At 42.2% G+C, this 13,439-nt stretch overlaps 3 protein-coding genes across 4 annotated transcripts; 2 read left to right on the top strand and 1 right to left on the bottom strand.

Moving 5' to 3' along the window:
- Positions 1-61: 61 nt before the first annotated feature.
- On the top strand, positions 62-686 carry LOC135170115 (uncharacterized protein). Its single transcript, XM_064135636.1, has one exon. It carries the CDS (start codon positions 62-64, stop codon positions 473-475), a length of 414 nt encoding a protein of 137 aa, XP_063991706.1. The 3' UTR covers positions 476-686.
- Positions 687-1,931: 1,245 nt separating this feature from the next.
- LOC135170105 (uncharacterized) lies at positions 1,932-8,557 on the top strand. Of its 2 annotated transcripts, XR_010300311.1 has the most exons (9): positions 1,932-2,249; positions 2,611-2,806; positions 2,889-2,997; positions 3,302-3,403; positions 4,005-4,407; positions 4,518-5,057; positions 5,129-5,740; positions 5,853-7,656; positions 8,020-8,557. XR_010300311.1 is itself a non-coding variant. In XM_064135626.1 (8 exons), the coding sequence occupies exons 1-8, from the start codon at positions 2,222-2,224 to the stop codon at positions 6,074-6,076; spliced, it is 2,214 nt and encodes a 737-aa protein (XP_063991696.1). In that variant the 5' UTR covers positions 1,932-2,221; the 3' UTR covers positions 6,077-8,557. The 2 variants fall into 2 exon arrangements, 1 of the variants encoding a protein (XP_063991696.1); XM_064135626.1 differs by having other exon boundaries at positions 5,853-8,557.
- On the bottom strand, positions 8,289-13,339 carry LOC135170102 (protein shuttle craft). Its single transcript, XM_064135619.1, has 5 exons — positions 13,203-13,339; positions 11,155-12,822; positions 9,582-11,017; positions 9,297-9,406; positions 8,289-9,198 (listed from the first exon to the last, which is right to left on the bottom strand). Exons 2-5 carry the CDS (start codon positions 12,752-12,754, stop codon positions 9,075-9,077), a joined length of 3,270 nt encoding a protein of 1,089 aa, XP_063991689.1. The 5' UTR covers positions 12,755-12,822; positions 13,203-13,339; the 3' UTR covers positions 8,289-9,074.
- Between the last annotated feature and the right edge of the window lie 100 nt (positions 13,340-13,439).

Genomic DNA, 13,439 nt, shown 5'->3' with positions numbered 1-13,439 from the left:
ATTAATTTCTCAAAATGTCTTCCCTCTGATTGTTAATTGCACCCGCTCCACCAACACCATCATGATCTTCTCCCTGAATGAGCTCGTTCACTGGCTGGGCCTGACGATCTTCGAGATCTGGGTGAACCTCGCATCCCTGACGGTGTTCACAGTCCTCTTGGCTCTGAAGCTTGATGGGAACTACTTCCTGGGCTTCTCGGGCTGGTGGACCGTCTTCACTCCCCTTTTCATAGCCGATGGACTCAACACGTACTTCTGCGCCATAATATTCATCAGGATGCACATGGAGGGAATGATCAAGGTGGGTGTCCTGAGGGCCCTCTGGAGTCTCATATCATTGCTTCTGGTCTTCGTGTTCAAGTATCTTCTTTGTAAAAAATTATCTGGACAGAGCAGTCTCGAGTACTCGGAGGTTTTCAGCCCTGTCTTTATTCTCCTCCAGCTGATCGCTGTCAGGGCCTGTCAGCTTCACTGACCTAGGGCTCCAGTCGAGAGAAACATTCAAGTTTGGATGCTCAGTGCTTATCCTGATTTAATAAACGGATATTTCGCTGCTGAGTTCAGGTGAAATCGATATTTTTCAGGAAAGAAAATTGGTCGTTGAACTGTGTTTATACTACGTAGGGGTTAAGGAATGATGTGTATAAGTTTTTTTATTATTAAATGGTTAAAGTGATTTTATAAAATTTTAAGGTGAGACTTTATTGTGAATCCATTTCGTCCTTCATTATTTCGTTTTTTCCTTAGAAAAAAATTTCAATTCTGTTTTTTGAAAAGTTGAAAAAAACATTTGAAAACGACAAACCAGAAAAGCTACTATCTACAAAAAAAAAAACAATTAGCGACTGATGAAATTAATCACCAAATTGAGGGAATAAACTAATCAATGTTCGACCCAGTTATCAATATTTCCGCCGAGAGGACGTCCATATTCATAGCTGCACTGCACCATCGTGTGATATTGAAAATAGCCCAAGGAGTTTTCAAGACCGAATGAAATCCCGGGGCTTTACAAACTCAAGATGGAAATTCCAAACTCCGAGGGGGTGAAGATAAATCGATTCAACTTGACTTCACCTGGATATTCCCTTCCCCCTTCATACAAAACTTTCGACGGGGCATTTATCACCGGATTTATCCAAATTCTCTCCGCCACGAGATTTGTTTTTTTTTCTCCTCCGTCCTTACTTTTATTTCACTTTATCGTACGTACAAGTCGGTCAACTTCCACACCGCTAGGGTTCGAGTAATGATCCCTTCGACCGATTATTGACGTGCACCTGAACAGGGCTTCTTTTTTTTTTTAACACGATGCTCTATATTTAGACGAATCAATTATGTAGTTGCCATGATTGATTTCAGATTTGATCCTTAAATTATTCAGATTCTAGGGACAATTTAGTGGCAATGACGAGGGGAGAGGTATTTTTAAGTTAATTATACTGGTGACAGGTGCTTTACTAGTCTCTGGAAATAAATCAATTGCTCTATTTTTCTCAAGTTTTTTGTACATATTATTATAATTATTTCATTACACATTAACTAGATCATTGAACAATCCCTCGAGGGACCCAGCTATTATTGTAATAACTTAACTAAATAAATATTTAATACATTTCGAATGTTTCTCTCTCAAGAAATGTGTTCATTCGTTTAATTTATTCTGTGTCAATTAGCCAATCATTAAATAATGACTTTACAAATGAGAAATGAATTTCTCAGTTAAATTTCACTCTGATATATCTAAATATGGAGACAATACCCGAATTAAATACCAAAAATAAACGGTCTAAAAGGTTTTACCCCATGACAGAGGGTTGAAAAATGTACCTTGATGTACACAGGGTGGAAGGGGGAGAAGGAAGAGCCTAGTTGGCCGTTGGTATCGCACATTTCTCCCTCTACACCTCCAGTTTTCCCTCTTTTGAAGAAGATCAATATTGCCAGCCAGGGGGTGGAGGAGACGGCGAATCTTCCGACGTTGTAGGGGGGTTGCCCGCCCCACAAAATCAAATCAACTCTATAGGCAAAGCCTGTTGCTGCTGGTGAACACTTGCCAGCACGTAGTTGAAGTGAGTGTGTTTCCCTCCTCTCCAGCGTGTTGTTCTTCTCGGGAATTAAATATAAATAGACATTGTCTACGGATTTTGTGAATTTTTTTTTTCAAATTGGGGCGAGAGGGTGGGTGGAGTGATGTGTCGGGGTCTGCAGGGACGAGATTATGGATAGACTGGCTAATTGGACGCACGGTAGGTGGTAATACCCGAATTTATCTCAGTAATTTTTTGGCGAATTGGCAGAAATCGATGATGGACGTTTATTTTTTGCGGTGTGACTCGGGGGTTGGGGGAGGAAGACACCTCACCCAACTTTCCCCATACACGATATGTTATTGAATTCCATTAATTTGGCCAGTTATTCGGCGAATTTTATTCCCCCTTGATCCGTCTAATACGGGTCACACAAAGTTATAACATTTTCCCTCTCGTCGTCTGGAAATTACTACCGAAAATAAATTTTTCACAGGAGTACATTAAATAATTTATTTATGATGAGGTAAATTCAATAAATTGAATTTTTATCGATTGCATTGCCTCGTGATTTTTTCAGCCACAAATGGAACATCAATTCCCACTCAGAACTGTGTCGACTCCAGTATTTTATCACTGGACAAACTCCTCATAGCTCCATCACTGAAATCGGTGAATCAAGACCTGAGATGGATATTTCCCCTCCACAGTTACGGCTTCGGCTGTCTCTTCTTCATCCTCAGCTTCTACACACTTTTTTCAATTTTGAATCTCAGGTAATTGATCCCCATTTTAAGGTAAAGATTTGCCAAGGGCTCGATTAATTATTCGAGGAATGTTATTCCACTCTCTCTGTAGATCTCTCATCTCGAGTCGGCCGTTTATGACAACTATCAACGTCTTTCTGTGTTTGCTGGGTGTCTCAAGGTCCAGCTGCCTCTTCATAGATCCTTACAATCTTCAACAGGTAAATAATGCTCTCAACATTTTTCTTTGGTCATAAATTGCACGAGGACTCTTCGTTTTCTACGTTTGAGGTATTATCTCGAGAAGTCGGGAAATCCCGAAAATCTTCATAAACAATTTTTTTCATATGACGATTCCATTGTTCTATTGATTGATACTTAATAATAAATTCTAGAATTTCGCAGATCAAAATTAATTAGTGGAACTAACAATTTGTCATGATTAAGTTCCGGTCAAATTGAGAAGCTCTAAATTGGACAGAAAAATTGAATTGAGTCCTAATTGTTAATTTCGCTCTTCCTCAGAAAATGCCGAAGGTAATTGGCTCAATACTGTGGGACGTGGGTTTTCCCTGTGTGACCTCGGCGTTCTGCCTCATCCAGCTAGCCTTCCTGCAGCTGACCCAGGTACACTCATCATCACTATGCAATAATAAACCCCGGAAATTCGCTAGGAATCGGGCTTACGGATCGATAAGAGGACAGAAATCCATTTGCACATTATTTGCTTCCAAATCACCAATACGCACCATTAATTTTAATTAAAGTTGTTACTAAATAATATTTAACCTTTATTTGATATTGATTCAACTACTTTTGACGTCAAATTTATTTAGTTTCGATAATGTCCCCTGACCTCTTCATAAATTTATGTTTGCAACATAGTTATGTGATTACCTTGAATTTTCTTGGAAGTAATTCAACAATTTCCTACCGATTGGGTGGAGATTCTAATCATCCGCAATTATCCTGGGAACTATTGACTTTGGGAAGACTAATCGATAACAACTTGAATTCTCTTTCACCAGAACAGTCGAGAGAGTCCTCAAAATACATTAAAAAATTCCACCAAATGCGCAAAATTCTATAAAATTTTTTTACGCCATCTTCCCATATCAATTCCACGATAATTGTCCAATTAATCTTCTCAAAATTAATTAATTCCTCTGATCAGCCCCTTCATCACACCGATCCACCTGACCTAATTACCCGTCTCCACTCTCACCAGCTTAAATTCGGACCAGAGAGGCTGCAGAAGGAGTCGTGCCTGAGTCTGATCATAACGTGCCACTTCTCCTGCATAATAGCCAGCGATATAGCCCTTGCATTTCACAATCACTTTATAACAAAGTACATCGTACAAACAATTTTCCTCACCTGGAGTATACTTCTGTACCTGACCTTCCTCCATGCTGGATACAAGATCATGCATCTGCTGAGAACATTGCCGAATAATTTACTGACGGGTGATCATTCTGTGGCTAATCAGAAGGGAATAATGCAGTTGGCGATGCTCGCGCCCTACAATAATCTAGCCACTTCTGTCGCAGCGGCCTTGGTGCCAACCTTGCTCAATCCCAAATACAAAACTGACGGCAATGAGGCCGTCAATGAAAACGAGGGCCAGAAAGGTTTGTACCTATTATTCTATTGATATTTCTAGGAGACTCTCCCCGATAATTTTCAGGTCAAATTAATTTATAGTCTGCACCGAATGAATAATCGAATTATGTCGCAAAAGGTGTCTCATCAGCCCTGGAAGAGTGGCCAGAGTCTCCGGAGCTTTCGCCGAAAAAGTCGGAGGAGCCGGCTACGTCGACGGTTCCGGAGGTGTACGTAAGACCACCAACCCCAACCCCAGCGGCAGTTAATCTTCCAATAATCACAGTATCGAGCCCCAGCAGGCGAAGTTCAATCGCCAGCAGTCGAAGGGGCAGCGATGCCTCCAAAGGGTCACGCAGGGGCAGCGACACCTCAAAAGGCTCACGCAGGGGCTCCGATTGCAGCGTCAGATTCACTCACGACGGTGCCTCCCAGGGGGAGGGAAGCAGCAGACCTATCACACCGGAGGGAATACAAAGGCGATATTCGGACATGCCAACGCCAACCGGGAGCAATAAGGACCTGAGGAGATGCTCTGATTTTACTCACGAGAAGAACAGGAGCTCCCAATTCGCCACCAAACTCAGACGAAACTCGGATTTTGGAAATAGAACACCCAAGAGGATGATCACCAGTGAGGCACCGAGACTGTCGAAGGTGCTGGATGTCAGTCCTGTTGGTGAGTTGATTATCCCCTCGTAATCGATGATACCCCAATGTTGGAGACAACCTCATTATTTCCCTCCCCAGGATCCCGCAGAAATTCCGACATCAGTGGTCTCGCCGCGGTGAAGGCGCCCGAGTCCCGCAGGAATTCCGACGTCTCCTACCGTCGCAACTCGGAATTTACCGGGATAACGCCGCTGGTGATAAATCGCCGAAGCAGTGACGTGAGCATTAGAACCCTCGACAAAAGTCCCACTCATTTTCAGACGTCAATTCCAAAAATTGAGATCCCAGAGAAATCTGAATCGGACTCCGATCACCCGGATTGCAACGAGAAGGCGGCGCTGATGGCGATTGACGAGGCCAAGGACAAGCCGGAGGATGGCAAGCACAGGAAGAAGAGCTTGTCGTGGAAGAATGTTGAGGTACTCAAGGGGGAGGAGGATATCACTGCTGCCAGCACTCTCCTCCCCGAGGGGGACAGAGTCGCCAGTGATTTTACACTTCATGCGATTTTAAATCACATCGCTTACGTGAATCGCACGAAATCCGATGTTCCACTTCACATACCGGAAGCCAGTACCGCAGCCGCCAGGAAGTGCCAGATCAAGAGAGTTCTTAACGTCACCTACGCTACTGCTATCATGGGGATAATTCTCTGCGTTGCTGATAACGTCAGGGTTTTTGGGCCTTACGGTATTGTTTATTCTATTTCTCGGTCAGAAAATGATTATTCAAAGCAAAGGTCAGAAACAAATGTTGTTTCATGTTATATTATTATTCAATTTATGTTTCTTTCATGCTCTAGGTCTGCTGGGTGAAGCCCTGAGGTACGGAAAATCCTCTGGTACCGTGGAATACCCAAAGCCATGGCCCTGGCTTATCTACCAAACAATTTGCCGCGCATTGGAACTGATTATGGGATGTGCAATGGCCAGCATAACAAAGCAACCCTCGGTGAGTCCTCGGCACCAGTACTTCAATAATTACCGCAGCTACAGCGCGGGCTTGAAGCCACAACCCTTCATCTAAACCGAAGCAATATTTCTCCAAGGGAAATCGACTGAATCCGCCTCTCGTCAAATTGGATCAATTACGCCAGGTTCCCATTCATTTTCACGTTCAATTATGATTTCAGGATTCAGTAGTGAAGTGACGAAAGTAGTTACGAAAATTGCACATTTTTTTTGTTCATAAAAATAATCAAATATTAATTAGTTAGAGGTAGTTAAAGCCGTCTCCTCTGTGATAACCCAATGGAGAATTTTTCTAATAGCTTCAATTGATTTTAAATAATTGCAAAATAAATGGGATCCATTAACTGCCTAGTTCGTCACTTTACTTCAGAATTATTGACGAGATTAATGATTTTTATGGTAAATGTCCATCGACCATCGCAATAACAATCTTCCAAACTTGGGAACATCAATCGCTGTGAAATTAAAGTTTCTAATAGCCATGTTTAAATATAAAACAGAATAATTCATCCGAGATTCTGTAGTAAAATGAAATAAGAGAGTAACATCCAAATAGTTTTTTAAAATAATGTCGAGGGAACCTCGATCATAAGGAGAGACACAAGATTAAATCAATTTTACCGTTAAAATCTTATCATGCAATTTCAATTCTCCGATGCATCATTTTCTCATTTCATTCTTAACAGAATTTGACCAGTAAGTCTGGTATTTTCAAAATTCTAAAGACATGAACTGTGTTCAGGTGTTTTAAAGATGTTGAGACAGACACAACTGCATTTGTCGTTAATTAACACGATAATCGTGCAGTGAAGGGCTTTCATGGTTTAGAATCTCTCGATGAGATTTTGGTTTATTTTTCTACTTCCAACCGACCCATCAGATTATTTTTCTTTCACCCACACCCACAGGGTCATCACTAGATTGTAAATACTACACACTCCTTGACTCTCAATATTTTGTATTAGAAATTTTGAATTCATGTAAGGATACGTGTCTTGACGTGCCCCCAGTTAGTGAAGAATCGATTCTGCCCCGAGCAGATCGACCCTTTCCAAGTGCCCTACTCTTTAATGTTCAAAATAATAAATAAAAAATGACAAAAAAATGCATTTTAATACTCGAGATTGATAGTTAAATCGTTTTCAATTGAAGTGTAGTTATATTAAATGAGAATTTGTGGCAATGTTGTGATTCTACATGTGATAATCATCTTGATGTTTAGCTTAGGTAAATCCTACGGGTTTTTTTCATGAGATTCATGAATGCGTGACAATTTCCATAACGAGAAATTCATAGAGAAGTCGTAAAACAGTCTGACACGAAACTGGTCAGGCATTTTATGACTTCTCTCCTGATTCTTCTTGAGTATAATCACGAGTACAAAAATCGGATGATCCTGAATGCGTTGGAGTGTCATTAAAGAAATAAATGAAAAATGAAACAAACTGAGATAAATCAATCGTATAGATTTCAAAGTCAAATGATAAGTGTTTGATGTGCCAAAAACTGATAAAATTACAAAAAAAATATTCGTGTTACCAATTTTAAATGTTTATGAGAATTAAAGACAAACTGGAGAATCCAAGAGAATTAATCAAACAATTTACGTAAGAGTGAGAGATATACTAGTTTCAGGTGAGCTTCTGACACTGAGATAACATTATTTATATACGAGAAAGGGATTGCACAATAATGTTAAAAAATCCTAGAGATGGATTGCACAATAAAGAGAAGAATGTTCAGTTCTAAAAATTGTTCATTACCGTATTATCTCGATAAAAAATGATAATAGGTGAAAAAGGCGAATTTTTTCATTTCACAAAAATTATGTCAGTCGAGTTTGTTCAAGATGACCCAGGTAATTTTTGTTATTGAGATAATTACGTAATTAAAACACATAATTACTGAATTTCTTCGTAAAGAGCAGAATCTTAGTCATAACTTTGCAATTAATGGTCTTTGAGCGTTGTATCAATTTTTTATATTATTTATTTCTAGAGTTGACTCTAGGTGGGACAATATTAGACAAAAATTGAGCACAAGGAGCGAAAAAGCCCTGGAAAAATTCGTCGAACCAAAAAAAATAGAAAAATAAAATTCGAGTGAAGTATTTCCTCATTTGTCATTAAGTGAATGTTATGTAAATAGCCTGAGATCAAATGATGGATCTGTATACTCATGTTTCTAGTTTATCCGAATTCTGGAGACTCAATAAAGCTGTGAAATTCAAGGAAGTGTTCCCTCAGTTCGAGGAAAATGAGTAACTCTTGTTTTTTTCTCAATTACTTATTTCGTTATATTTCAGAATTTTCTTCCTAACTAATTATAATTGAACAATTCGATTGAACTTTGCTAGACGCTCTCTGGTCATTGAGAGACTGCGGATGACGTGATTGATGTGCTTCTTGTGCACTTTGATAATTTTTGCCAGCAAAGTGGTGGGAGATAACGGAATGAGTAGCAATGACCGTCAGATTTTTTCCAAAATCTATGGATCACCGGCTCCGCAGAGAAACTCAAAACGTATCTGATGAAATTTTAAATCTCTGCTAAGACTATATGAGCAGTTTGTTTTTTACAAATTACTAGAGTTCTTTACAGTGAAAGAAGCAGAGAGTGACAGATAAAAAATTGTTTACGGTCTCAATTTAATTTAAAAAGTAACCTCATTCATTTTTTGTCGATTTTGGAAAGAATCTGAATAATTTGATCCCATTGTTAGTACTTCACCAACTGATTCGACCTCGTTTGGACACCTGAAAGTTCCATCCCCATTCGACATACATAATTCCACATGAAAGGGCACCAAACGAGATTATCTCGATATTATCCTGTATTTTTTTTTAATCACTGAAGTTCGTCCATCCACGAGGCGATGAATTATTTCTTTAGAACCATGCAATACGAAAGCAAATTCCATATTCCCGTTGATCTCTCCAATAACCCAAATTATAATAAATTATGTAAAGATATTGATCAGTGATTTCGGGGAAGTACCATCTGTCGATGATGACCGAAGTTGCGCGAGAAAAAAATTAAATGGAAAAAATAATTTACGTTAGTCTGGAATTTGGAAAGTCGAAGTAGTCGATCTCTTGCTCCGGTGATTTAGATGACGAAGCCACTGGCTGTAGCTTCTGACTCATTTTGGCAGTTGACGGCAGAACTTCTGAAGTACTGAAATAAATAAACCAATAATTATTTGTTTATGTATCTCATCGTTTTCTCCAGAATTTTTTTCATTGAATTTCTTTGACCAGAAAAAATTTAATTACCGAGAAGTTGAAATGTTGGTCCTAGCAGTGTTGAGCATTGGTCTTGGCACTTTTCGCTGGCCATTCTCCCTCTGAACCATCTCCAATAAACTATAACCTGGTAACCAGCACTGGAAACAAATAAAAAATGCGTGAAAAAAAATTAAACAAAGTTCTTGATTAAAAAATTACAACTATGCCTTGAAATCTTCATCTAAACAATTCTCTGAACAATCAAATGCAATTTGTGAACTGTATGAACTCCACAAAGTGAGAAAAACATTAAAAAAATACAAAAAAACCCACCTTATCCTTAACAGCAGTCGCAACGACATTTCTCTTGGGTTCCTGATCGTACGCCTGACTCTTACATCCAAAATGTTCACAACTTTCATGAACAAACTGCCTCTTATCCCTATTCATGCTATCAAACGAGTAACTCCTGCTCTTCTGCTTGCTGGTCTTTGCCAGTTGCACAAGTTCACTGAGTTTCTCATGTACCATCTGACAAAAGTGTGGATCCTTCTTGGCCCATCCCTTCATATGCTCGCTGTACCTGGGCATTAGCTTTCCACTCAAATCAGGATTGACAATCTGCAATCCCAGTGCCAATTTTCGATTTCTCTCGATCAGCGCACACTCATCATTACAAGGAAGCGTCTTCAGCTGATTCTGCTTCTTGACACCCTGTCCAAACACCTCTTCAAGATCCACCGAGTGCCCTAGCTGCATATCCGCCATTTTACTCGCCAGAATACCACTGGCAATTCTCTGATATTCCTTGGAGTTGTCAGCGCACACCCTCGTTGTACTTCTGTGTCCGCAGGTGCAGGTAACTTTAACACTGATCTTGCAGGGAATATCAGGACACTTGCCCTCATGACAATTAGCAGCACAAGGATGCCCACACATTTCTCTAGGTGTCGTGCATGCCTGAACACACACCTGATTAGCCTTCTCACAGGGGCCAGGATGGCAAAGGGTAATGCACTTGTGTCTTCCACAAGATATTGGCTTGCCACAGGGCATTCCACAGGACATTTCGTTCAGATGACAGGGGACAGCTTTTCGTAGTTCATGCTTGCCATAGCACCATTTTTGCGTGAGAACAGTGCAGGGTGGGCAAATGGGTTCGCTGTGACAGTTGTGAAGGACCTCGTGACCACATGGATGCTGCCGCGAGCAGGGACGAGTGCAAGTTGGCCTCCTACTGCCACATGGAACGGGGGGATATATAACAGCTGCTCCACACTCGCAGAAGAGCTCTTCGAAGCTACTCCTGTAGCAGGGATGACATCTACCTTTGTGACAAGTCAACTCGCACTTGTGACGACCACAGCTCAGAGTCTTGGAGCAGGGGAGGGGACAGACGTGCTCGATATCGATGCAACAGTGCTGATTGCACTTGTGTTTACCACATGATCGCTTCTTCGCGCATTTTTTTTCGCACCGAGCGTCGTCTGCTTTGGTTTTCAAGTCGATACAGGGAAGCTCACGGTCCATGTTTCCGCATCTGCACTTCACCCAGGTGGTGAGGGGGCAGGGTGGACAAGTATCCTGGTGACAGGGGGAGGGACAGATGTGGGGGGCACTTGGCTGGCCGCAGCGCAGGGGTTTTGAACAGATTTTTGAACAGGTTGGGATGGGAGAAAGGCAGGAGGTGCGGAGGGTTGTGAGAGGAGTTTGACTGCAACAGCAGTGGGTTACTGACTCTGGCTTTAAGGGGCAGGCACCACAGGGACCTAAAAAATCAGAAGGGGGTGGTTAGCCCGACAGGAGGGTATGGAATTCAGGGGCGAAGACGTGAAACCAGTCGAATTGACTAGTTTTTAATAATTATCTCGGAATGTAAGGGAGATACTGATTATAATTAACTCACCAGGATGACAATTCTCTTTGCACCGATGATTTCCGCACTCCAGCATCTTCCCACAACTCTCCTCGCAGGAGAACATGCTCTCAGCATCCTTCACACACTCCACCTCCCTCTTCTCTTTCCCACAGTAGCAGATTTGCTCCACCTTCTTCTCGCAATCACCACATGCATCGTGATGGCACTTTCTCTCACACTTGTCTACACCACAATTGAGCATCTTCCCACATATCTCCTCGCACGTCACCTGCACATCACTACTACATTTCAAACTCTGCGATGTCCTGCCACAGCCACAATATTTTGTCACCATTGCTGTGCAGAGGGGACAACTGCCAGGGTGACACAGCAACGTGCACTTATGAACACAACCGTTTTTCGCCCTCGATCTTGCACAGACCTCTCCGCAGGAGTGAGCTACATCCCTCCTATTCCACTCCGGATCCTTGGTCTTTCCGCAAAAGCAATAGTACTCCTCCGGGAAAACGTTATTAATATTCTGGCAAGCAGGGCACCTCCAGCCATTCTCCCCCTGCGACGATTCCGCCCACTTCTTGATGCACTTGAGATGCAGCACATGATAACAATTATTGCAGGCCCATATTTCATCATTCTGTCTGATGTAGTCGCAGCAAACCAGACACTCCAGTTGTCCCCTGTTCAGTTGATCAGTGAGTCTCTCCTTCTGGCTCTTGGCATCATCAAGCTCTATCCTCTTCCCACTCCTCCTCCCACTGGGGACCAATCCCTTTCTCCAGTTCCTCTCATCACCCTCAGGGCTCCTCTTCCGGTCCTTTTTCTCCGAGTAGCCCCTGTAGCCATTGAACTCCTGATAATCCTTGCGTTTGTCCTTTTTCGATGATTTCTCCTCGTAGAAGTCATTCTTATGTCGACGTCTGTTCTTTCTGGGGGGATTTTCCGGCTCGTTGATGGGATTCCGACGATAGCCCTCGTCTCTAGGGTCCTCGCTGTACCTCTGACGGGCCTTGGGGCCCTTCTGATTGTCGTTGTCCAGCGGAGGTCCTCCCCGGGAGAACTGATCGCTGCTTGAAGGGGTGAACTGACTGAATTGCTGATTGTAACGCTCACTGGTGAATCTACCGTGACTCCGGGGTCTTCTGCTGTTGTAGCTACCTCTTGGGGACTCCCGCACCTGTAAATTGTTGGTCAACTCGTCCTCCGGGGTCTGATCGCACTCCGGGGGTGAGTAAAACGTAGAACTCTGACCTCGACGAGATTTATCTCCTCTGGTGTAGGCTCTGGGGTAGTCATCATGCTGACGTTGGTAGTGATTGTTTCTTTTTGATCGTGTATTTCGATTTCTATTGTCTGCGAAGAAGATTTTTGATGGCTCGGTGACACCTCCAGAAGGCACGAACTCGTCCGCACCTGCGTGGAGCGTTGATTGGGACGCTAGAAGTGGTGCTGAGTTTCGCGGACAAGTAGTATCGTAGTAACCGGATCCTCCGGAGTTCTGGTAACCATTTGATTGGGGACACGGGGTCAGGGTGTTGGTGTAGTACAGTTGGGCAGGCTGCGACGTTGCGAAGTAGCGGTTTGGGTCCTCCTGGGAAACACCCTGGTACGAGCCGTCCCACGTCGCCATCCCGACCCGGCGGGGGAAGTCCGGGTGGCTCAGAGGTTATCCGTTGCTGGATCTTTTCGGGATATTTACTAGAGGGAAATCAGGGAATTAGACCGATCGCATCCCATCCCAATTTTTCGGAGCAGCCCAATGAAGAGTTGAATTTTTTAAATTTTTTCGAAAGCGAAGAATTTAGATCTTCTTGTCAGCCATCGTAAGAAGTCAAAAAGACATTGTTAACGACTTGGAAGTGTTTTCGAACATTTTCGAGTGCATTCTGTAGTAGAGTGAAAGGAATACATAACCTCTAATTTTCCCCCGAATATGTCCTACCCCCACATGCTATCAAAAATCATAAACAATCGTTTTTTGTGTGGATTCGAGTAAAATTACATCTCCCAAAAGACGTACCCCTAAAATCAAAGAACTTCACCCCATGGAAAACATAAGAAATTCCAAAAATACTCACCAACTCAGTCTAAAAGATTCCACAGCCACTGCGGCAATCCTTCGAATGACCATATGACAGTGCGTAAAAATGGCGTCACTGTCAATGGCTCTCCCAACATACACACGCAACAAATTCGTATTGGCGATAACCGACGGGTGATTGCTTTTTGCAAAATGAACTAAATAGATCGCTTGAACTAGTTTTGTAATAATTTGTCCCTAACTTAAAGTGTTTAGTTAGAATCACATTTATTTG

Source organism: Diachasmimorpha longicaudata, chromosome 16 (genome assembly GCF_034640455.1).
Source record: "Diachasmimorpha longicaudata isolate KC_UGA_2023 chromosome 16, iyDiaLong2, whole genome shotgun sequence".
Classification (NCBI taxonomy): Eukaryota; Metazoa; Arthropoda; class Insecta; order Hymenoptera; family Braconidae; genus Diachasmimorpha; species Diachasmimorpha longicaudata.
This window is presented reverse-complemented; position numbering and strand designations above follow the sequence as displayed.